General features: G+C 36.6%; 1 protein-coding gene across 3 annotated transcripts in view; it reads left to right on the top strand.

Annotated features, from left to right (window-relative positions):
- The first annotated feature begins 486 nt into the window (after window positions 1-486).
- The window catches only part of SUCNR1 (succinate receptor 1), a 45,513-nt gene continuing 20,098 nt past the window's right edge, over window positions 487-25,901 (top strand). For 2 of the 3 annotated variants that reach the window (XR_011920285.1, XR_011920284.1), the window contains exon 1: window positions 487-598. Coding sequence is in view for 1 of the 3 variants with exons in the window: in XM_072407987.1 (XP_072264088.1) it covers window positions 596-598; window positions 5,433-6,413 (984 nt within the window). In the remaining 2 variants the exon portion in view is untranslated. Of the gene's footprint in view, window positions 599-5,432; window positions 8,187-25,901 lie in introns of those variants that run through there. The other variant, XM_072407987.1, reaches the window with a different exon arrangement.

Below are 25,901 nucleotides of genomic sequence, written 5' to 3'. Positions count from 1 at the left end.
AATTCTCTACACCTTTCTTTCTTGAATGTGGCAATCACAGGTTAAAAATATAGCTGACAAAATTGCTAAAAACTCTTTTGTCTGTACAGCCTTACATAAAGACATGGACAAATCATAAAACTATGTATGGTATATGCCACAATGATACTTCTATCAACACTGCAGGTAAAAACAAGCTAATGACTCAGGTAATGGCTTTGTGCTTTTATGATGTAATAAAATGTCCTATTTACCATTCAGCAAATACAAATTTTGGCAGAAAGAAAACTACAAGCAAGCAAGAAGTCTTAATGGGAATGTTATTGTACTCCCTAATTTTCTTACTGTTATTTCCAAAATAAATCTTCGTAAATATGACTGGTTGTTTATGGGTATAAATGTTCCAAACTGTATTTCTTCCTGTTGCATTGTGGTTGCTAACCACATTGTTAGTTTAGCCGCACAGGCTCGTTACTTTGAATTATTAACTAGTGTTACTCAAGATATGCAAATGAGCCTCTTACAGCTGCTGTGTGATATATACAGAGGAGGCTCAGTGCTACCCACAGTGTCACCGGCTGGTAGTGAATTGTGAACACCCAGACCATCTGATAATATGGTAAGTGTTACTCTTTTTTCAGCTGTGCTATACAAAAAGAACAAGCCTAAAAAGTATATTTTACATTTAGCCAATAGATTAAAAAAAACATTTATTAGATAAGCCTTAGTGATTTACATTGAGGTTTGGAGCACAAACAGGTAAATAAAATGTTAATTAGAAGAGCTTCTTTTATTTACAAGTTGCCGGAATATATTTTGTATACATATACTTGTTTGTTGCAATTTTCTATTTATCACATCTTAGTAAAAGTTGGAATTTAACAGAAAATAATGAACACATTCAGGTGCAGCATTTAGCTCTGTAGTGCATAAAATATTCATGCATGACCATGCATTGTGAATTGGTTCACCAGAACTTGGCATTTCAGTTTAACATGATCAATAATCTTCCAATGCAATATTTAGGTGATTTTACTAAACCAGGGCTATGTTCAATAGATAAATGTCTGCTTTGTCAAGGAACTTGATTTTAAGTGTGCTGGCAGCGTTGATTAGGATAATTACAACATCAGGTATGCTGGGTAGGGTTAAAAGCAATTTAAATAAATATAGACATAATAAATGACAATTGAAAATGGGTTGATACCATGTTATTATTGGAAATTATTTATCTGTTTTGTACTGCTAAATTTAACAGCTAAGGGGTGTGCATACAGATAGGAACTTTGCCTTGTTCTGGATTACCATACCTAAAGTGTATATGTGGCTGGAATGCAATGAATACCTATTGGTATTATTGGCTTTGAAACAGTATAAAAAAAGTGCTTATGCATCTAGAGATGTCATTGTCATAGTTACATATTACATGAAACCACATGACTTTGTGTGGACTGAGAACAATGACCTTTCCTAAAATTAACCTATGGTCAGGATATGAATGACACAACCCAATAACTAGCACAAAATCTGCTTTAATACAAGCCATTGCTATACATGAATGTACCATGGAGCAATTTATTCCCAAAGTTCTTACTGCAAACATAGTCACACAAGTCCTTTTCTCAACAGGTCATTCACCCCTTTCACAGGTCATGGCACCTGCTAAGGGTTTCCATTAGAGATAAAATGGCTGGAATGCTTTGCTGCTTGTAGGTAGGGTAGTAGATGGGGTGGTTGCATAATGAGCTGCTAAGATAATTATTTCAACCATTCAGTTCTTCTGTTGTAAACTTTGAGGATGAATTATTTTAGTGTCTGCAGCTAGAGGTCAGGGAAGGCTTTTTAAAATGTTTCACTTAATGTTTAGTGAGAAGGGTTCTCCCTAAATACACATATTTACTTATTTAAAGCAGTCCTGTCACAAAAAATTCAGGGGCTATGTATTACTTCCTTTTGGAAATGCTGGTATTCTGTTCGTTTCCATAAAAATCCTCATTGCTCTACTGGGTCATTGATTCAGAACGTATATACTGTATTTCAAAGCCATTGCATGACAGCCATGCAACTAACATTTACAGTGGGAAAGCTCAGCCATAGCATCTCACATCTATACTCCTATGATAAGTGTACTTCAATAGTGCACTGTACAGGCTGCTTAGATTCTCACCGGCTAGAATGGCTGGCAGTGACTTACTTCCCAGAACTGTTGAATAGCAGCTATTATTCTCATACCTTCAGCAAACCTTGTTTTTTCCTCTATTTATTTATTTATTTTGTGCAACAAAGTCTTAAGCAACTATTACAAAGAATGTGAATAAGGCTTTATTCACAACACCCTTGATTATCCAGAATTGCACAAGTTTCCTGCAATATTCAATTGACTCTGAATGGCTCAACTCCAGAAGTTTAAAAATTTCAAAAAAACATGCACGTAAACTATCAAACTGAGCACTGGATATCTCTGGAATATTCTTTTCTTTGTCAATTAACATTAGAAGACCACTACTGCTCATGTTACTACTAACATTAATTACAGATGTCTGAAATGATATGATTTACATCATGCTTGTAGGTTTATAAAAAGCAAATGTTCATACCAGAACCATTTTCTATTGTGGGTAAAGCTTGGAGTACATGGAGGGAAAAATTGGCATGAACATAAATAGAAAGGAAGCACAAAATATCACTCTTCATAATTATATTTGAGACACGTCCTTTACCATTCCTAGGTAACACGTCCATGCTACAACAACATAATAAATACAAAGCAGTTTAAATATGGTTGCTTATGCATGGCCTCATAAAATACTGTACATGGTAAACTTTTTGACAGATATGGCCAATTTCATTTGAACATAACATAAAAGCTGATCATATGATAAAAATCCATAAAACAGACATGGTTACATCAGAAAATCCCTTGTTAAATAATAAGCAGATCTTCAATAAAGATGAGTAGAAATTAGCAGAACTACCAAATTCTGCTCTGCTGAAAACTCAGTGGAAATACATATTTTAAGCTAATAGGGAAATAGGAATGAGCGTGCAAGTTTTTAAAACTCGATCTCGCAGGTAATTTGGCCGTTCTCGTTTACCGAAATTGTAAGTGAGAATAGCCGGTGTAAATTCGCTGATCGAGCTTGAGTTAAAAAAAAAAAAGTTAAATGGTTTACAAGTTTCCCCATTCAAAACCTCTAGTGCTTTCAGGGAGCACTAGAGGTTTTGAATGGGGATACTTGTCCCCATTTAACCTCTAGTGCCGGGGATCGCAAACAGGACTCCCAGAGCTGCAAGAATGATTGGAGTTTCAGGGAGCTTTCCATGGAAATTCCACATAGCACGAAAATGTATTTATATTTTCATTTAAATGTATTTAAACGTATGTAACTTTTCTTTGGAGACTAATGATACAATTTCACAAAAATCGTTGTGTTGTAGAAGGTATGTTTCCACACAAATTATAATTTCCACAGAACATTTTTAATTGCATGTAGATATTTTTTTGGAATTTAGCCCAATTCTTTCAGCAACACATCTGCCTTGTGTAAACATTGATGGTAATAATGACTGATGTGAATTTTCATTTCTAGACTGCATAATGTTTGATGAATTCATCAACTTTTTGGGGGGGCTTAAATAAAGTATGTTTTTGAGATTTTATTTAATTAAGGATTTAGGGATGTGAATGTACCATCCTCATTTACTTTTTGGAGTTTGGTAAGGGTACCCTTACTCATTCCCCTGGGTAAGGAGGCAGGGACATGCTTGCTGTCCCTTTTTTCCTACCTACCCAAGTTACATATTTTGAAAATTGGCTGGCTGGAATAAAAGAACTCCATAACATAAATATTACATAATATGTAAAAAAACAACAAAAAACAAAGGCCGAGATTTGAATCAGTAAAAAAACTTTAAGATGGGGCAACCAAGTATGCAGCTTATCCAAGAGGAATGACCACAAGGGTACATAAGTACCCTTTACTCCTCCTACAATGTGTCAAATGTGAACTAAACACAGATCATGTAAAAAAAATTTTTTTTGTAAAAGATCTGTCATTTAAAGTGAAACTAAACCTATAAATAAATTGCAAGCAGGTAAGTCTTTATTGCAGATAGGACATGCTATGTCTCATCAGTAAAACAAACATATCTGCCTGGTGGTGGAATGAGGATAGGTGAGTTTAGTTCTGTTTTCAGGGTCTGGTTGAAATTTAGTTCTTTTATTCACATTTTTTCTGGCGTGGCGTGCCTGTTAAACCCCATGTACTGTATTTGCTGAGCAAAAAATGGCAACTCTTTTTATCCCTGACCCACAGGCATATCCAATTAAAGGGGTTTTCTTTCAAAAGTCAGGCTTGGCGCACCTGTATTACCATACCTTGTATTTGCAAGGATCTGTAGTCTGGGATGAGTTGTTCTCACTCCATACAGGGCAGCTGAGAAAGGCTTTTAAGTATTTTAATTTTTACTTTAGTTAGGGTAAAATAAATTTTTGTTTGTGTATATTAATTTCCCTGCAAGAACACAAATAGAGCTGATAATCTCTTAGAAAGATACTTTTTTATTACAAGACTGCAGTGCTGTAAGCAAACTTTTTGGGATGTTTTTACCAACTTTTTTGTAGCTAATTCTATCAATGTAATTTTTCAAAGAAGTATCCACAAGGTCATAAATTGTAGTGGCTACAAAACAAATAAATATTATGGCTATTTTAAAAGAATACACTTTGCCTCAAACAGCCATAGGATTTATACCTCTCAGTGGGTTCAAATGAAAACAATGGCTGGCATAGACCTTTACTTCTTTACCCATTATTCTCTCACTCTTTGGTACTATGGGCTTGTTTTATGAAAGCTCTCCAAGGATAGGAGAGGATACTCTTTCATCAGTGAAGCTGGGTGATCCAGCACACCTGGAATGGATTTCTGAAAAGTCTTTTGCTATTGATTAGCAAATTTTTTCAATTTTGGACCAAATCAATTCCAGGATTTCTAGATTTCCCAGCTTCTCTGATGAAAATGTTTCCTCTCCAGCCTTGGAGAGCTTTAATAAATCATGCACTATGGGACAGAATGAACACTCATTTCCTTAATGATTACCTCATATTCCATTGGCTCCACTTTTTTGTACAATGCATTTTGTACCAGGTCTTTCCTAGTCCTTCCAATGATTCAGTAAAGGGCTTACTCGAGATTGTGTGTCACATAATACCTTCCCACTGAATTTCTTTATGTATTCAGATGTTTAATTATAGAATATTAAAACTTGTCTGACATTTATTAACTAAGACCATTTAATAACTAGGATCAACATTCATATGGCGTGCTCCCAGTGTATGTAGTTATTAGTGCTTCCATTGACACGTCTCTGCCAGCAGATAAACATTTTCAAACTGTTTCTCAAATAGTACAAGATAAAGGTTTTAAAATTTGTTAACTGTGATTTACTTCCAGAGTCCAAATTGTTCATCAGTTGACTGCCTCCTTGAGAAATACTACTTATCAACTTTGTACTCACTAGAGTTTATTTTCGGCATCCTTGGAAATGGCATTGTATTGATTGGCTATGTCTTTTGCATGAAAAAATGGACCAGCGGAAGCATTTACCTCTTTAACCTGTGTTTGTCAGACTTCACTTTTCTCTGCACACTTCCTCTGCTGATTGAAAGTTATGCCAATGGACGCTGGATCTTTTCAGAGCACTTGTGCTACAGCAACCGATACCTTCTTCATGCCAACCTGTACACCAGCATCCTCTTTCTCACCTTCATCAGTATTGATCGGTACCTGCTTATCAAGTTCCCTTTTAAAGACCACATAATGCAGAAGAAACTTATGGCAGTTACCATATCTGTTGGCATTTGGATTGTAGTTATGTTAGAGATTTCCCCAATTCTGTTCTTTATAGAACTGGGTAACAACAGCCAGTGTCTCAGCTATGGAAGTTCGGGGATGGCCTCATCCAGTCTTATATACAGTGTTTGTCTCAGTGTCACTGGCTTCATCATCCCTTTATGTACTATGTGTTTGTTCTACATGAAAATGGTTTCTTTCCTAAGGAACAGGAATCAACAGCTACCATCATCCTTCTCTATTGAGAAACCTCTGACCTTAGTGTCTGTGGCTGTGATTATGTTTTTTATTCTTTTTACCCCATATCACATTATGAGAAATTTAAGGATTGCTTCACGTATTGACGGATGGAAGCTGAGTGATAAAACCATGATTACCATCAACTCTATTTATGTCATCACACGACCCCTAGCATTCCTAAACAGCGTAATAAACCCTGTGTTCTACTTTCTTATGGGGGACAATTTTAGGGAAATGTTATTGGCAAGGTTTCGGAAAATGCTTCAGGTAATAAAATGTCAATGCGTCTATAAATTTGGCCTCAGTAATGAGGAATCCAGAGACTACAGCACGGATTCATAGCAAGAGATTTTGTACATAGTGTATATACTATTATGAGTCATTTACCGTATTTTCTGTTACACAGAACTCTATTGTGCTAAATATTTGTGTTATGAGCTGTTTTTGTATTTATAAAATGTAAAATAGTATCTAAACATATACTAATATATTTAGTTAGGTACCTAATAAATGCCATTTTCTCCATGTATAAACAATTCCTAAACAGCATTCGTAATGTCATACCCTTACATTGCAATCACAAGAAGACAAATCCCAGCTATGTCTCTAGGACTGGTGTTTGGAAAAATATTAAGGAATCTTAAGGATTTTTACTATTTTATGCCAACTGACCTCTTCTGATAATTGGAAATTATTATCAACACTGCCAATGGAACTTTGATTACATTTAGTACCTGTGGACAAATACTCTTGTACTGCCAATATATGTATTTACATAGGGAAAACTATAAAAATGTTGTGTTTGTGCTTCCTTGCATGCTTTTTTGTGCTGTGAATTTTTGTGCACTAAAGGATGTATGAGCATGCCTAATAATTTGTATGGTATATTTCCAACAGTTATATTGTATTAATAAATGAATCAATGGTAAAATTATAGAATTGGCCACAGAATATGAGAGATCCTTACCAGAGAGTCCGCAACCAGACTTTGATTGCTGTTATCTGATAATAATGTATCTTGTCTTACAGTGGAACTAAAATTCTGCTTTTCAAAATTTGGGCTTTGGCAGGCCTTTATTGCAGAAAGGAAAGCATGCACACCTCATTATAAGAACCTGGAACACCTGGTGGATCCCTGGCTCCCCCTATGGCTGCCAGGACTGAATGAATTCCTGTGTGTGGGAGTTACGCTATCCTTAGGAGGGCAAAATGGTCAAAGATAGAAACCAGGAAGAAACACATAGTAGAACAGAGACAAATGTGTGTATTTAAAAAAATTTTATTCAGGCAGGTAAAATTATTTTATTGCAGAAGTAAAATCCAATTAAAAATCCAGTAAGGCAAGCAGGACCCCCTTTGAAACAAAAAAGTAATTGTGCAAAGGACTTAAGTTCATAAAGAAACTGGGGATGTACCCCAACACTGTCATCAAATATCAGCTTTGGAAGGATAGCACAATACTAATACTAAATATTAGAAAACCCTTACTTCCGCAACATTGCTGCCTAGATTGGTAAATGTTAGTAAAGTTATTGTTTCCCAGCCTAACACTTTGTTAAGAATGTGAACAGCTTTGGGTTAGTCACAACCAATATACAGCTATGAGTAAATGGTTTTTAATTGACATGTTCCAGTTCACTACCCAATTACACTTAGCTATGAATAGCGCCAGAAAATGTTCTAGCTGCTAACGGAATGACCTGAATTAGAACTAATATTTAAATGATTAAATAGCATTTCATATGATTAGGAGTGACACTGATAAAGCTATTTAGCATTATCAAGTCTTTAGAAAGTGCAGTAAGAGAGAAAACCCTCTGTTTAATGTGATTGTAATTATTGCTAATGATCACTAAGATGGCTATATAACTAAGGGATAACTAAGGGATATATGTATATAGCCATACTTTCTAAATAATATATAGCTTATTATACCAACAATTTAATGTTATGCTATTGAGTGATTAAATGATCTGTCTACAATCATGCTATTTGTAACACACATATTTAAATAAGGGCATGGCTGGCAAAAGGTACAATTGCCTAATTGCATATAATTTACTATGCAGTTTAGTTGTTAAAATGGAACCATCCATTAAAAGTGGTACAAGCCTTTTTTATTTGTTGCTGCCTGTCTGCTTAGTGGTAAATTGTCCCTTATTTTCCCCTTTGACAGTGTTACTAGAACTAGTGTGTTTTCTGGTAGTCCACCCTTCTAATTCTGCTCTGTTGACACCTCTCAAAATTTTATATTTCACTTCAGGCTTGTTTTACTTGTGTCACAAGGAGTCATCTCCCTAGTTGGGTCACTGACAAAGAGAAGTTGTAAATAAAATTAGAAAAGATTTAGGTTGTAATTCTACTGTAATGTAGAGCATTTTAATGCACTGGTCAAAACCTTGATAACACACACAGCATGAACAGTATGTTACAAAAGGTAGGAAAAACATTGGTATAGAACAATGGATGCCTGCAGATAAATAATGCAACGGATACAATAAAATTCTTAATGACTAAAAAGACCACAATGCTTTCTTAGGTTAAAATAAAAGAAAATGAACATTGGGAGGAAACCCAGTTTAAAATTCTTCATTAGGGCTTACCATAGTTTCAACCAAACCACTATCCCCTCAACAGAATTTCCCAGAGAGGCATTGTGTCCAAAGTGTGGTTAGCAACAGGCTCACTAAGCCCATTGCCTTTGGCCTTGCACTTTGACCTTTTGGAAGCAGGTTGTGAAATTTTTAATAAAGGATTGAATAATATCTGCCTACCACTGGACCCCCTCCCTCTTTCTATTCAGTTATTGGGAGATACCTCTATCTCATGGAGATGCTTCTCATAAGCAATGGATCCACCCATGTCTGTCAGCACTAAGAATTATTATGCAGGAATAGTTATCACCCTCTCAACTGTATATTACAATGTTATCTAAAGATCGTACTGGTTTCCTTTACATTGAATGCTCGGAAGTAGAAATTGCAATACAGCCTGATGTTCAAGCTGACTGTTTCTTCAAAAGATGGTTCAGCTTCATTCTTAATTAATTCACTGAACAGGAATAAACCTCTCTCCCTTCATGTATATAACTTATTATGCTCCAGAACAGAATTTCTTTACCTTTTTAACATGGGAGAATCCCTTGAAATACCTTCAGATTTTCATGGAAACCCTGCTTATGTTACAATATCCACAGCTCACTGTATATTAGTGTGGTGGTAGGTAAAAAAAATGGATTTTACATTTGGCCAGTGGAAAAAATTCCACCCTTATGGATAGCGATAGAGATATAGATTGATATAGATATATATCATATATATAGATAGAGATATAGATTATTGGTATTTGTTAAACTAACCTGAGAGTCACAAACTGCTCATTGCTCAAGGAACCCCCAGCAACCTTTGGAGGAACCCTGGTTGAGAAACACTGCTACAGAGGCTTTGCAAGGTCGGATTCGATTCTCTTTCAGTACTTTTGGTGTTCACGTTGGGTCACTGAAGCCATAATGTAAATATGTTCTATTTTATATATATTATCTTGCACAGTGTTTTCCCTTTATTCTCTCTTTTCTCCCACCCCTTCCTTTACCATCTTCCTGTCATTTCTTTTTCTCCTCACCCTTATCTCTCTAAACAGAAAATCATATTTTGCTTTTCAAATTAAAAAATATATATATTTAGGTAAACATAGCAAAAAGGCCATAACTAAGCAAAACTGACTATGAATTTAATTTAAAATACAATCTCCTTTAATAAGTGATTCGTTCAGCGGCAGCATGGGCACCTGGAAAAGTAGCTCAAACTTTTCAACTGCTCACTGTTGCTAAGGGAAATTGCCCACTAAGCATAAGGGGGCTGACTATAGGACAAATGTCTGTGACCAATTATACTCGTATCACTAGGCACTTCTGCCTATGAACCTCTGTTTCAGGAGTATCTGTAAGGTAAAAACACACAGGCTTAGGTTTTACCCAGTGCAATCCCACAAAGCCCCACACTAAAGGACATGGGATACATACACAATAAATATAACATGCTTATAAATACCAGGACAGGCACAATAAATTTCCTATTGGCTAAAAAGGCCAAAGTGCTTTACTAGGTTCACCCAAAAATTAAAGGAAAAAGAAATCAATATATCACTACATTTTAAATGACGTTTAGAAACAAACCAACTAAAGGCCCAGTTAAACAGCACAGACCAGAACAATTTAACTTTAGTCTAAAATACAAACAGACCAAATACAGTGGTACCTCGATATAAATCTACTTTGGAATAAGTCCAACTTGGTATAAGTCCTGTTTGGACACGAAAAATCTTGCTTGGTATACAACCTTTGTGCTAGAACTTGTAACGGTCAACATGAGTCATAGCATCGCGTGCTACCCTTATTTACCTCTCTCGAGACAAAGCCATGACTGCCCACCAGCGTCAGTACGCCAGTTGCTAGCATTCAGTGTACAACCCGCACGGGTGTAACTCCCTGTGATTTACATAACATCTCCTCCTCCTCCCTTCTCAGCACCATCCTAGTAGGCACTTGACTCTTCTCAGCAAGGTAAAGGGAGGTTAAATTTTCAATTATTTCATCTAATTGCTTTTGTATTTATATATTTTAGTATTAAGTAGTGTTTACATTTTTTTACAGCCCCATCAATTTATAATGCCAATAACAGTATGATTTTTTCATGGGAAAGGATTAATAATTTTCCTTTTATTTCTTATGCAAAAAATTTGTTTGGTATAAGTCCTGTTTGGTATAAGTCCAAGGATCTGGAACGTATTAAGGACTTATACCAAGGTACCACTGTACAACCTTTGAAACAATGCTTTGAAAGTCTATATAAAAAAGTACAGTTTATTTCTTAACGATGGATTAAATCCCTTCTGCAAAACCTGAAGCAAACCTTCTAGCTTAAAAGCTGAGAGGCGAAGCTGCTAATAGATTATTAAACTAAAATATAAACTAAAATCCTGACAGAACAAAGTAAATACAAACAAAAAAGCAACAGAATAAATTCATATTTAAAAAGGTAACAGAAAATGTACCATACAGACCAATCCAATCTTCAGAAAAGATGCTTCCCTCAGAAATCTACACGCATTTAGGTTGCTGAATTTTGTTAGGTGTAACTATGGTAAAGAATATGTCATTGGCATGATTAAGAATATACAATGCTTTCAACCAGATGCTAAGTCTCATACATACCAGAACAAGAAAGTTTGTTTACAAAAAGTAAACACATTTTGAACAGAGTTTACTGAAATTAAAACTTGCAAAATTAACAGCAGTGGGCATTCTAAAATGCACTAAAGCCGACAGACCCAGCAGCATCTGTGAAATGACTTAAAGCCCAAACATTCAGAAATTCTTCGTGCCAGCAGGTGCCACTATTAAAATCAGCTAGAAAACATTTCTGAATAGGCAAGTCATCCTTAACAGCTTTTACAATATGTACAAGAGAACATACTTAAGACCTTTCAGTTGATAACAAGAGTTAGAAGAAACAGACTAATAAATTCTGTACATCTCGTAGAAAGGTTTTTTCTTACCTAAAAAAAAAAATCTGAATGCAAACTATTTATTACAGAGGGAGAAAAAAAATTGTCAACACAGTTTAATTTTAATGCCAAGATATTCAACATTAGTGCAATACCAGAAAAATATTATATTCTTCTGCAGCACTACTGAATCTAGACAAAGGGTCAGCTCAAAGAAGGAATAAGTAGGTAAAATGAAAATAATCGAAATAATGTGAATCAACACCAAATACCTTACATGAAACAACCCAATGATTAAAGGTTGAAAACGTTAACAAATGACATGACAAATTAATCAAAATAAGTGTCTACAACTGGGCTTTCTAAGGAAATGTTAATATTTTCTAATGATTTTGCAAGGAAGAAACTCCAAAAGGCACATCTCAGCAGATTTAATTGGGATACAAGAAAAATAAATAGACCCAGAAAAGGAGGGAGGAAAAGCAATAGAAAAAGATAGTGAAACCCCAGTTAGTGCAAGAGGAGCAATAAAAATTAAAAATAAGATAGATCAGCACTTTATGGCCACCAGAAGAAAAGAGAAGCCTAGAGCCGAGGGCAGAGGGCTGAGGCCGTAGGTGGAAGGCTGGACATAAGGGGGCTAAGGGCCCAAATTGGGAAGGGTTAATGGGGAATGGTTAGATTGGAGAAGTCAAGGAAGGATTGGCTGTTTTAAAATATAGGGGTGGAGGCCAGAAGGTTATAAGAGGACAGGAAGGAAGTGGGGTCAATTAGAAAGGAAGCAGTGAGGAGAAATTGACCCACCCTCCCTTGGGGCTTGGTTGATTGGGGGGGGAAGTTGGCTGTGATTTATAGGCTTGGGCAGTTGGCAAGTCCTCGAGGGTGGTATCTGAGTATTGTTTAGTCGGTGGGGAACCACCTTAGGTGTGGTGTCTCTGGAAGGTAGAGTGGTTACAGAAAAAGGTAACTACAGTATAGATGCTGGTGAAGGGCCTGCTTTGTGATGGGGAACGTCCCAGAGTCAGTGTGGTGCGGCTGGGGACATAAGTTTTAGGGATTGGCAATAGGTTTTGTGTCATTATTGGGGGCTGGTGGGAGGTTACATGGAGGGTGGTTAGAAGGTGGCTGAGCAGCCAAATGGGGAATTGAGCATCTGGGCTCCCCTATTCAAGGCATCCACCATGCTCAAGTACTCTAAAAATGCATTCCTTGTTATGCTTGTGTCCATGCAGTTTAAAGTGCCTACCGCATCACATACTTTCATGCATTAGGGAATTTACTATATGCATGTACAGCATAGCAAATGTACTCCAGTTTATACTAGTACCGAAATTACAAATTTGCATGTATGCATGTATTTTTGTATATATTATCAATTACTTTGATATGAGGATCTGAGGACCTACAACTGTATATAAAGTTTTTTTTATCCAATACTAGTACATAAGACCTTATTCATTTAAATGGGCTGCCTACTGCACCAAAATGTACAAAAGCTTTGTCAACATAGTTCTTTCACATGTTCCAGTATGACTTTAAAGAAGAATTAAACTGAAAAATGCCCAAAACAATAAAAAATGTACTTACTTTTAATACCGCTGCGCAGTTGACCAGTCCGAAGGTGTCTTCCATCAGGTCCCGCATCGTCCCAGCATCTGTCTTCGTGCAGGCACCTGTTCTTCCTAGTTCTTCTTTCTACGTCACCTGACCCCGGCATGAGATCGGGTGATGTAGGTTGAAAAAAAATTTTTTTTCCTTTTCACAAAAAGGGCATGTGCAGAAGGAGAACCCAAGAGCCTACCGGGATGTGTGACGTAGGTATCCCGCGAGGCTTTGCGGAATTAGGGGGCGATGCTTCACCCTTTTTTTTTTTAAACCTGCACTTAAAAAAAAAACAAACAATCAGAATTTTTACCTTCCATAAAAGATTTGTCCACCCTTTTATGTAAAGTGAAATTTCTGAGTATAGGTACGCCTTAAGTTACATTGTGGTGCCATTTAATCTAAATAATTATTTTTTAAAATGCATTCTTACCAAGCGCTATAGTAGTTTGGGTTACTGCAGAGCAATATTGTGCATGGCCCTAATCCTTGATCATCTTAGTGCTTAGTCTCATCCACTGTCATTCAACTGTTAAGTCCCAGAAACTTGGTGGTCAGTATAGTGTATGACTCGGACACTTAAATGACAGAGATAGGACTTCAAACGTGGAAAGGTTGTAGCTTTTTTTAGGATTGGAAAATAGTCTAGGTCTTCTGAACAGCTTGACCTAGAATCCAAGGTTTTCTAAATGGATTCCACACATGCTCCTCGTGCTGTTATTATTTAGCAACTGTTTAGGCTAGGTCAGATTAATTATAAAAAAGAAAAAAATCAATTGCACAGAGAATAAAGAACCCTAATACGAACTAAGGAAACCTTAAACCTTTTTGTTTATCTCTGAACTCAAACGCTTCAATTGGGATCAATAATCACTGGAATTTTGCCCTTCACCACATTAAATAGTCTTAATTGTATTTTAATGAAAAATTTAAATGTGTTTTGGTGTAAAGTGCGCTACCAGTTACATGCATGGCCTGAACAATTCTCCATTAAGACTCACACTAGCATAAATTATCAGCTCTCAGCATGACATGATTTTAAATTCTGCTTTAAAACTAGAAAACGTGTCTCTAATAATACCTTCCTGAAACCACTTTTCCTCAATAAGGTTAATGACTTATTTTCCATGTAACAGCTATATGGTTTTATAAGGTAATTAGAGTCCCTAAATATGATTTATAGAAGACTCCTGTTGCTAGGCTTGTATGTGTCATATTTCTGTAAAAAAAAACATGCACCCGCCACTAAGGCTCTCAAACTCTCATTATCTCACAGCAGTGGTTTACAGGCACAGACTCAGAGCCATTAATTTGCACCAAAAGGGCACCTGTCACTTTAGTGCAAACAAACTCTGCTCAGTTCTGTGTTTACCCTCTCTCTCTCATCTTTCAATCATTAAAAATTGTGCCCTATGGCACAGAATGTGTTTACTGCAAGACCTGTTTTCAACCGCTGTGCTTAATACACGATATATAAAACAATGTATTGTATGCTTGACTCCATTTCACCAGTAATCATGGTGTTTATAATGTTTGATTATTCACTATACTGCAAAAAAAAAAAAAAACACCTATCACATATGATAATATGCACTGACTAAAATAAATCAATTTATTCCATCTAATTACATGTAAAGTTTATATTGACTGTTGTAGTACCTTTTTGTATGTCCAATATTTATAATTGAATAGATATCTTAGTATTGTTTTACAAAGCCAAAGGTTATCACAAAGTATGTAGATATCACTGAACACATGTTTACTAATCATACCCTGGATTTGAGTAAAGCTCATCAGGCTTATAAAAGTTTTACTAGTGGCCTGATGACATAAATAGTTCTCACTTTTTTGATAATGGTGTTGTTTTGTCTTTTAGGTTTTTTTTAAGTTAGGGCTGTGTATATGTAGCACTTACCCCTCATAGGGACAGCCAGTTTGTACCTCCTTTCTGGTAAAGTCAGAAACTCACAGATCTTCAGGTTTAGGGGTTAATTGTAAAATCCAACACACATAGGATAGATCACACTCCCAATACCACCGACATAACTTAAGGGGAAAATATTTTCTCAATGCCACTGTGACCTTAAATCTCAGTTCCAAATTTTGAGCAGCTTTGGTATCCAATCCCTAGGGTTAAAGCTTCAGGTTCTGCCCCAGCCAGGTCCCAGAGGCCATCAAGGCCGCCTGATCTCTCATTCAGTTTAACTTCTAAATCTCTTAAAATTACCTCTCTAAACTAAGGGGTTGCTACATATATAGAAATAATTGGGTATATGCATTAGTTCGGTCTTCTCTCTAATCCTCCATCCTTTCACTGTCACAAGAAGCCACGATTTGTGTGCATTCTGATATTATTCTCCTTTAAAAGCAGGGTCAGAAGCTTATAGAAGGGATATGGTTGCAGATATTTTGTAATGTTCACTTATTTCTGTAACTGACATGTTGAAAGTAAGATAAGATGACCTAAAATTTACAGTTGTGGTATTACTTCAGTAAAAATGTAACCTTGCTCTTTGACAAATTACTGTTTTTGTTGTCATTAGTTTGTAGGCCTGCTGTACAGGTAATGGCAACTAAACGAATGAGCCTGCAGTTATAGAAACTGATTGACAGAGTAAGGGCTGATCCCCAGGGCCATCTGCAGTCTGCCTTTGTCTGGTTATTAAAAAATAAGTGAAAAACATGACACATAAGCAGAAAAGAGCTGGGAAAGCAGAGAAAGAAAACTCTTGTATTCTCAGTCCCCACTGATCCTCCTGTAAACAGACATAGAACAAAGTGGAATGTACTCCTATTATTCACCGAAGGCAGGTATGGAGGAAGAATATAAAACAGGTTTGTATATATTACCCCTCCATTTCTTTTATTTGTGTTTGTGACTAGCAAACAAGCAGGTTTGGGCTACAGCAGACCAGAGATCTGATATAAATAGCAAAGGTGTGATGCTGGGAATCCGTAGAGTGGGATTGCAGCAGGTAGGCTGCAAACTAGCTTGTGTAGAGACAAGCTGTATTACTGTTGTATGAAAAGCTGTTGGTGCTGATTTGTTTTCATTTAATATATGGACTGTGGAATCCTTAGTATGGACTGTTCTACAGAGGACTGTACTGGGGATTAGGAGGCTCTGCACCCACCTTGAAAAGCTGATATAAACTGCCTTTTTCATTTGTTTTCAATAAAATGCTGAAGGAAGCTATTTTGTTTTGGATCACAGTAAAGAGACTTGTATGATTACAAACTTTTCTGCTTGCTTTCTACAAGGGCTAACCCTCCTCCATATCACAGTAGGTTTCATACAGATGATGATTATAAGCAGGCATAAGTGACCAGTCTTCTTTAGGGATCAATTACAAGATTATATCAGTCTAAAACAATGAATGGTACCAAACTTCAGCATTCAGCATTGATCAAAACAGTTTATTTTTTAACAAGAAAATATTGTTTAACATCAATTAGTTTATTCAGCTTTAGTAGTTTTGCCAGTACATAAACCTACTCGTAACATCTTCTCCATCAATTTCACCAAGTTTTCACAAAAGTCAGAATAATTAACATAAATTGTGGGGATTAGCGTCAAAAGCACTCCAATCGTTTGTTTCAGGATGCTCTGTTCAATTTTTTTCACAAGTCTCCAAAAGCACAGCAAAAAATAGGCAAAATACCAGGCTTTTCCCTCGAAAGGGATCTAAGTCATCATAGCATTACATGCCAAAACACAAAATTTAGTCTCCTGGCTTTGGTCTATCAGACCTAACTATGGGTGACGTACTCCCAGCTCACAGGCTGCACATAGCTTTTGCAGCTGGGCCACCTGGCCTCAGACTTCAACTTCCCCCCTTGTCTCAAACCCCTGCTCAATTTTTTATTATCAATGACCAGGCGCTAAAGATTAATTGCCAATCACTGGCCTGAAAAAAGGATGGAGTGCCTGGCCCACCCATTACACCCAGTACACTCTGGGCCTGGATCCCAAATAAAGAGTCAGATGATGCCAAATACCCTGCAAATTTAACATCATATAATTCATGGTACTACAAAGTATATTTTGTAAATAGAATTTACTAATTTATAAAGACGTTTTGGTAATTCAAAGTTTCAAAGTAAAACGTTGATTCAAGTAAAACAATGATTCAAAGTAAAACATATTATACCTGAAATTGAATATCATCTATTTTTGCTAAATGAAACTTTCCTAACGCATATTTTTTAAAATTCTCTATTTAACTTTTTCCCCCTTTACTAGAAATCTGTGTTATTTTTAAAATCAGCTATACTTTTTATTTAACAAAAAACTTCCCATTTCAAACTTCAAACTTACAGAGAGTTCAAAATCTTAAGCAAAAGTTTGTGGGGAAGTACATAGAAACAAAAAGCTTTGGGCTTGAGGATATTTATAAATAGATTCACTGTAAAGACCATCTTCCTATAATTCGACTGATCCAATAGGCTATGTCCTACTGTGACTTTTTATCCAGCAGAGGTCAGGCTATATTCAGTAATAAATCATTATGACAATTCACAGAACTCTGAAAATGTATTGTCCTATTTCTGCTTTATTCTATTGAAGTGGCACTTTGACATTACATTGGGTCACATCTTTTTGTGAGTTCTAGCACTAGAAGAAACAAGCCTGCAAGATAATAATAAAAAAAGTTTACAGGTATCACGTTCTTGTCATTTTCTTTCTGTGAAATTTAATGAAATGTGCACTTATGGGTTTGAAAAAAAGCAATTACCCCTTCACAGTAGATAACCGGCTGCACCATTTATTGTTGTGATGACTGGTAAAGTAAAACTGGGTTTTGTGGGATTTGGAGCATGAATACCCTTAGTCTAAGTTTTGTACTTTGAATAAACCAATCCATAATTTCCTATCTTTGCAAAAGCCCAAATGTCAAGAAAGAAAATAGAAACTACTTGTGGAAGACTTAGAAACCCCAGCACAGGAAAAAAAATATAACTGGTTATCTGTATTAGAGGTTTTCCGAGGTTTTATGTTTAATTTTTTTTTTTGGTGGGGGGAATTGGGAATGATTGGCTTCTAATTGCCAAGAAGAGGGAATATATTATAAATTTTAACATTGCTATTGTTATTATTATATATTAATAAGAATCTTTGTAAAGCAACAACATACTACACAGCGCTGTATATTTATATATTTTTGTATATATATATATATATATATATATATATATATTCTGTGGTGTCCGTTGTAAATCCTAGTAAGATCAAGTGCAGATGTCTCCCTGATTACTGTCTTAGGCAGACATCTGCCAATGCCTGACTTTAGCTACATTTACTAGCACTGGTCAGGATTTATTGAAGGGCTCACATAGACCATAGACCACTGGTTCTTATTTTAAAGGCAGAGGTCTATATATTGGACATTGGAAAATAAACTTTAAACCGCATGACCAGGGTTTAGGATAAGAAGCCACTTGTACCTTTGCTACCACAGCCTACCCCCAAACCCTTTGCTTCTTCTTGCCCCTGAAAAAACACACTTACACTGTATTTTGGGGTTAACTGGCGCTAGCAGCCTTTTATTAACAACAAAAACTTTTTATTAAACTTCAATAACATATTATAATAACATTAACCATACATACATGTACCTCTTAACACTTTTAATGGTTCTGAAAGATCCATGAGAGTACTACCAGTTTTACTACCTTGTTGTTTGGGATACTTCTGCTTACCATAAAAGGCCACTACCACACTGCCTCAGGGGCAATTAACTGGTATCCCTCCATCCCACTGGGCCTCACCACAACGCAGTGTCCCATGAGGCCCCTACGTATCCGGAACACTATACCCTGATGGGTTCCCACCCCCTGCTGCCTTGAATGTCTTGAAAAAAACAACTCTCATGGACCCCCAAATTGGCATAGCTGCCATGACATATTATAACAACTTCTAAACTAAGGGAGGGTGGGTGTGTGGTCAAAAAAAAAACTGTCTTTCTACTGAAATAATGACCTCTCCCCTCTCTTACCCCTTTTACCTGTTGTCCTTTGACCCCTCCGCCACACTTTACCCCAGCTAAAAACCAGCCCCCAATCTCTCCTTTATACTCTGTGCCTTCCCCCCTCATTCTGTCATGTGGCCCTTCTCCTATTTCATTTTATTTTTGCTCGGGCCCTACTTTCAAAATACACAGCCTTAAAACTGAGCCAATTCAACTATGCACTTGTAGAGTCTGGATTTTGCATTTCATTTATTATCTTTATCCACAAATGGTCCTTGGACGCCAATAGTTAGTAATGGAAATGTAATCACTGTTTTTAAGAGGTAATAGCAGTGATCCATCATTTTATTGATCATTTCTGAAGTCTCTGAAAATCCTCTCTAGCATTATATATACTGTACTTAAAATTATGCATGACCCTTTGGTGAAATAGGGGGGGCCAATGTTGGGACCCCCTATAACCTGTCAGTTGATGACCACTAATATAGACCTACCTAGTTTTAAAAGGGCGTTATCTCACGGATATAATTTGTGACAGTTTATGTAAATATTGATGGGTTAAATTTGAAGTGTACAAAGAGAGATAATTATTGGCTTGGCAGATGATCAAAATTGCATGCAGTAAGTTCGAGTTCAGACTACTTGATTAGATGTGGCACTGTTTTTTAAACTACCCAGGATCGAAGACAATGGCCAGTGCCTGACCAGTACTTGACCAATGGTCATCCTTTGATATTAAAAAAAAATGGGCCAACCCAACACTCAACTCCCTGGCTAACCAACATCAAAATAAAACACCAACAGTATGCAAGGGCAGAACTTTCAGAGCATATTTGATTCCTGTTTTTGTATAATATAGAATAATAGTGGTTCCCGGTAGTGTTTGTCCCAAAATAATTGTTGCACTAACAGTTGTTGTGCAATTCCTTGGCCTTTTTGGGGATCGAACTACTGCACTCCCTATAAATGTATAACTTCTAAATTCACTTCACCAGTGTTCTGATAATCAAACCACTATTGGCAGCTCCATTCTTGTGCAGTTAAACGTTCCCAATGTCAAGTCCCCATAATCATTCTGTGACTTGTTTAAAAGTTCCTCCAGTGCTACTGGAACGGCAATATATGGCTCTAGTTCTAGATGAGTACATATCCAGCAGCCCATCTTATTTATCAGCTGGGCATCAGCTGGGCATAACGGTGATGCATATACAATAATTTATTTTCAAGATTGTCTTGTATAAGATGTTGATAATCAGAATCCACTCCAGGCCATAGTGATACCAAGAAGTGCCACCAAGATTGGAAACAGTGTGTGGGAAAGAAAATAAACAGGATTAACATCAACATCTCTGAGTTTTACATCAGTATTAGCTTTTACTAGCAAATACTTCATGTTTGTTCCCAGTTTGCCTTACCCTATCTACTATACGGGATATTATCTATATCCATGCAAATAATCACATAACATTATTGAAAAATGTCTCGGGTAAAGTTACTGTCATATCAGTCAGGCAGGGGTCATAGTCACATCTTTTTTATGTATGCCTGATAGAATACGGTAGTCCAGTTTCTACAAACTCACAGTTTTTCTCCCACAAGGGGTCCCCAACAATTTCTGTCTTGTCCTGTACCTGAGTTCACTTTTTAACAATAAAAACTAATTCAGAAAATACTTGTCCCTGACCTAACATGTGAGGGAATAGTGTACTACCCCCACCACCCACTAATTTAACAAAAATGAGGCTCGTGACACAACCCAAACCCAATTTATCAATGTATTTGTGGGGATCTTTTTTGTTTGAGCAGGCCTAAAGAGCTTTCATTGAGTCCTGATGGACTTGCGGTATCCTTATGTCCACTGCATGTAATTAAGCATATTAGCTAAACCCTCCCTCCCTATCTGATATAGCATTGTATCTGTGGAGGGTTGAAAACCGGTAGTAGTCAAAATTTGTCTATAGCTGAACCATCATTGTATCATCACAATCATCACAATTATTTATTCATCAGCTGTCAAATGCTCCCAATCTGAAGCCTCCAGCAACCCATCAATCATAATCACAGGTGCTTCCAGTTCAACAGATTCGGCCACCAGTCTCGCTAATTGTTGGTTCAAAATTGTTGGTTCATGAGCAGAAATGACATCACGTTAACTTAACTCTGTCAATATTACCACTGGTTGTTGTTTGGTTTTTCATATAGAGCTGTTCCTGATAACAAGGAAGCTTTTCTAGATCTTTAGCAACCAATCCATGACAAATCATTGGGCTGTGTGGGTAACATTTTAATAATCCAGTTGTGGCATGTTGTCTTCTATCCCAGGTAAACACAAATTGATCCTGAAACTGTCCATCAATGGTCTTTGGAAAGAAAATGTTTGATAAATCAAGTACCACATGCTACTCCCCCACTGTCTGAGCAACTGTCTCTATAAGTGTCACCATTTTCAAATCAGCAGTAGCCAACAGAGGGACCATTTTTATTAACCCTTGATAGTCAGAGGTCATTCTGTAGTATCCATCCAGTTTATTTACTGGAAAAACAGGAGCAATAAAAGGATTGACTGAGGGGTTTGAACTTCCTCGCTTCCAACAGGGCCTAAATAGTCTCTGTAATTTAAATATGTGTGCCGATATTGCTTCAAATAAACTGGGTGCTCCAGGGGTAGAATGTACACTGGTGTCCATTTAGGATGACCCATCACAATGGGTTTGACTGCAAACACAGAGAAATAACAGACTGAAGTGCCAAACACATACATCCCTGTCATTGTATGGATAGTCTGGCCCCGTAAGATATCAATTTTCTGTTATGTTGTTTGGCAATTCAGATGCAAACATGTTGGCATTAAAGACAGGACCATTGCCTATTTGTAGTCTGCAGTGAACCTTAGAAGCCCATGTAATCTGACTTCCCAAACCTTCCACTGTCACCCATGTAGTGTCTGTCCCCAAACTTCGGGGTTCTGATCAGTGCAGCAGGGGAGTTATCTTCTAGTCAATGATATATAGACTGTGGTACCCCCCACCCTTTTTCTCTCTTGGAGGGTGTATGTGTTGTAACATATACATATAAAGCTGTTTGTGCCTTCCCATATGGGTTGTTTCTTTTCTGGGGAGGTGTAGAAGGAGGGGTTTTTTTTTTCTTCATCACTGGACAACACCTTCTTGATTCTGGCTGGCTGTAACTTGACTGTATGCTTCAGTTGTTTTTAACGCTTGAACAGATCAGTAGCAGGGATCCCATCAATGTCTACTTTGGGAACACCACTGTTTAGCAGATCAAGAAACAACTGTTTTCTAGTCATTTTAAACCTCTTTATGAAATCTCCTTTTTCTGTCCTCTGTATTGGTCTTTGCTTATGTACTGGTCCTGGTCCTTTTTCAATCTCCTCTAACTGACCCATTAATGTAGCTGCTTCATGCACATTCCCTTGCCTCCCATCCAAAGCACTTAATACTGTGAATAATGCAGGGCNTAAATGTTTTGGTGCTGTCTTATGGATTTTCTGTCTCATTAAAAGAGTAAATCGGGACATGTCTGGCCCCACCCAGGTGTTAGATACCCCATAACGTCCATCTATTGGAAGGGGATCCCTAACCAATCCTGTAATACACCCAGCCTCTCGTACTCTCTGAATCCCCTCACCCAATGTATGCCAAAAAGATACATCCTTCAATTCTGTTGTAGTCTTATATATACTTGGACCACAGAGTCTCTAATCAAATGCAACAAACTGAAATGGCAATCAGTATTGCGTGCCCGGTGCGTTTGAAGATGAACTCTGGGGTCTAAGGATACCCTTCTCAGTCCAATTGCTTCAGTATTCGTCAGCATCACACCGTCTCCACCCGGATCCCAAATTCGCAATAACATATATATATATATATATATATATATATATTAAAGCCAAAATTCCTTCTCCAGGTATCTGTCTGTTTTTCTGTCTTAGCTCAGTCAGCTACCCTGCAGTATATGAATCAGTATCCTGCGTCATATTCTGTTCTGCAGACAGTCTCGGTGGTGGTCTCATGTCTGTAACTCTACTAGTTTGAGTCATTCCACCAAATCTCTCACTCACTTCATGTCTCTGTCTGGTTGTTACTATTGGTCTCACAAATTCCTCCGTTTCTTCAATCTCAATTTCTTCATCTGACTCGTAAGACCCTGAGCAATGTGCAACCTCGTCCCATTTTCCTCTTGAAATCGATCCTCTAACATGCAACTTATCGCGCTCTCTTGTAGGAGGCTGTTTTTTACGACACTGTTTTTTTGTTCACAGCATTAACTACATACTTTGAAAACTGTGAAACAATTTCCTCTCTCCTGGTGTATTAGTATCACGCAAACACATTCTCAATAGTTAGTTTAGTTTATAGTTATAATAGTTTGAAGTGCCTAAAAACACAGCCATCCAACCTGTGCAGCGGCTTTCTGCTCCTTTTTGTCATACCCAGACAGATCTAATTCCCTCACTAACTGGCAGGGATCTGCCAATCGGGTTGGTGCAACATATTTGGTACACTGGGGAGCAATTGGCCACTGTCCAGATGTGGAAACCCAACATGGGAGTGGACTCGCACTCTGATCATCCTGCAACTTTCTTTTACCCCAGCTAAACAACTTCTGCATTTTATTCTGATTGGACTATGACTTCTAATACAAAAAACAAAATAACAAATTAGCACAAAGACAATCAAAATTCTCTCACTATCAATCTTATCGCTAATATCTCTTGTTTGCACACATCAAACCCCACTCCTGGTACCAAGTGTTATGTCACGTATATAATATATGACAGTTTATGTAAATAATAATGGATTAAATTTGAAGTGTACAAACAGAGATAACACAGAGACTTGCAAGTAAAATGTAAAGATTATAATATTTAATAATAAATACAGATAGATAAAACAATGCAGTAACAAAGAGTTAGATATAACAAAAATACTGCGGAAGTGAGTTGCATTCATCCAAGTCCGAGTCCCCCAATTTAATGGCTTGGCAGATAATCCAAAAACATGTTGCATGAGGTGAGTTCTAGTTAAGACTAGTTAATTAGGTGTGGCACTGTGTTTTAAACTACCCAGGATCGAAGACAATGGCCAGTGTTTGACCAGTACTTGACCAATGATCATCCTTTAACCAGCATTTTACCTTATAAGGATGCTAGTTAAAGGATGTATTCCTTTAGGATGACCTCATATAGGGTATACTTATACCAGTATATACTAGTAAAGCATTATTGTTGGTGAGACATAAATAAAATTGTGGTAACCCAACAAAGGGTAATACATTTTATTATGGTCTCAATCGAATCACATATATTTTTTATATATGTGTAACAAACAACAACACAAAATAATAACTACCGGTATTTAAGTTTACACTTATTTCTTGTGGGACCAATAAGTGACAGAAATGTGTTATTTGTTGAAGCACAGTAAAGTGGAATCATAGCCCTAGCTAATAACTATTATTTTTATAACACTACTATGTGATAAGTCAAAGAAACATTATTTAATAAGCTGTGAGTGCTTTTAGGCAGAATGTACAGCAGATGGTGCTAAATACTAGTAAAGAATAGATGTCAGCCTCCTTCATTTCATATTATCAAATATGTTTCTGAATGTCCATAGTTATAAACTAATTTTCCTCAGTAGATTAGTTTTCCAAGAAAACATTTGCTGTTCCTTTTTAAACTCTATAACCACAATTACAGCCAGGAGACTAGCTGCATTGAGTTTGTATGTTTTCCTTGTCTTTGCCTACCTGCTGGATATTGGGGACAATGGGAGCTGCTGTATCCCTTTTTTTATTTTATTTTTTTTTTGCAACATTGTGAATACCTGATCTAACCCCGTTAAAATTCCCCTTTTATATGGTTATGTTTGTTTATACTGTGACTTAAATCACAATAGATGAGTGTATATAAAATGTTGGCTACTAACCCTTTTAGGGCCAATTATTTTCCTTTCTATAGTACAGACACACTTTTTTTATTTACTTTAGATGAACTTTTTGTACTGTTGATATTTCAAAGCATCACACACATAGATGAAAATGTACTGTTTACACAAAGGCTTTAGCAGTAGATTAAGGTTATTTAAGGTTAGGTTTGTGCAGATATGAACTTGTGTGACAGCACTGTTTTTGTAGTCCTGCAATCAAATAACTGCTGAAGGACAAAGTGTATACGTTTGATGCTCGCTTACAGCAAATGTCATTCAAGGCGTACGTGAGCATCATCGATTTTTCTTTAGTTCGCATAAGTAACTAGTATTAGTTTTGGTATAAAAATTGGTATTTTTTTACATAGGCAGTTAAATAAGAGGGGGGACTGATCCCGATCCCCAGACCCCACTACAGAAAAATATAAATTATTCATGTAATCTACTGTTATCAACAAGCATTTTATACTTATTGAAGTGATCTTCTGTTAACAAAAGCTTCTTCCAAACATTTAACCACATGGATACAAGTAGTGTTTAATTTTGATAATAGTTATACTATCAAGTTAAATATAATATATTTAAAATTTTATATATATTATAATATAAATAAATTTAATATAATAAAATATAAAACATCCACCATTCCACTTTCTTCCTCTGTGCCTTGATTTACATCCACTATAACAAACCATGAACCATAACAAAAGCCAAAGCTTTGTTTTTTTTCTTCTACAGCAGAGTCACAAGTCACAAGTGATTCAGCCTGAATCAGTCCACATATCTTTTCATTAAAAAAAAAA

The sequence above is a fragment of the Pyxicephalus adspersus genome, chromosome 4 (assembly GCF_032062135.1).
Source record: "Pyxicephalus adspersus chromosome 4, UCB_Pads_2.0, whole genome shotgun sequence".
Lineage (NCBI taxonomy): Eukaryota > Metazoa > Chordata > Amphibia > Anura > Pyxicephalidae > Pyxicephalus > Pyxicephalus adspersus.
Note: the sequence above shows the minus strand (reverse complement) of the source record. Positions and strands in the feature narration are given on the sequence as shown.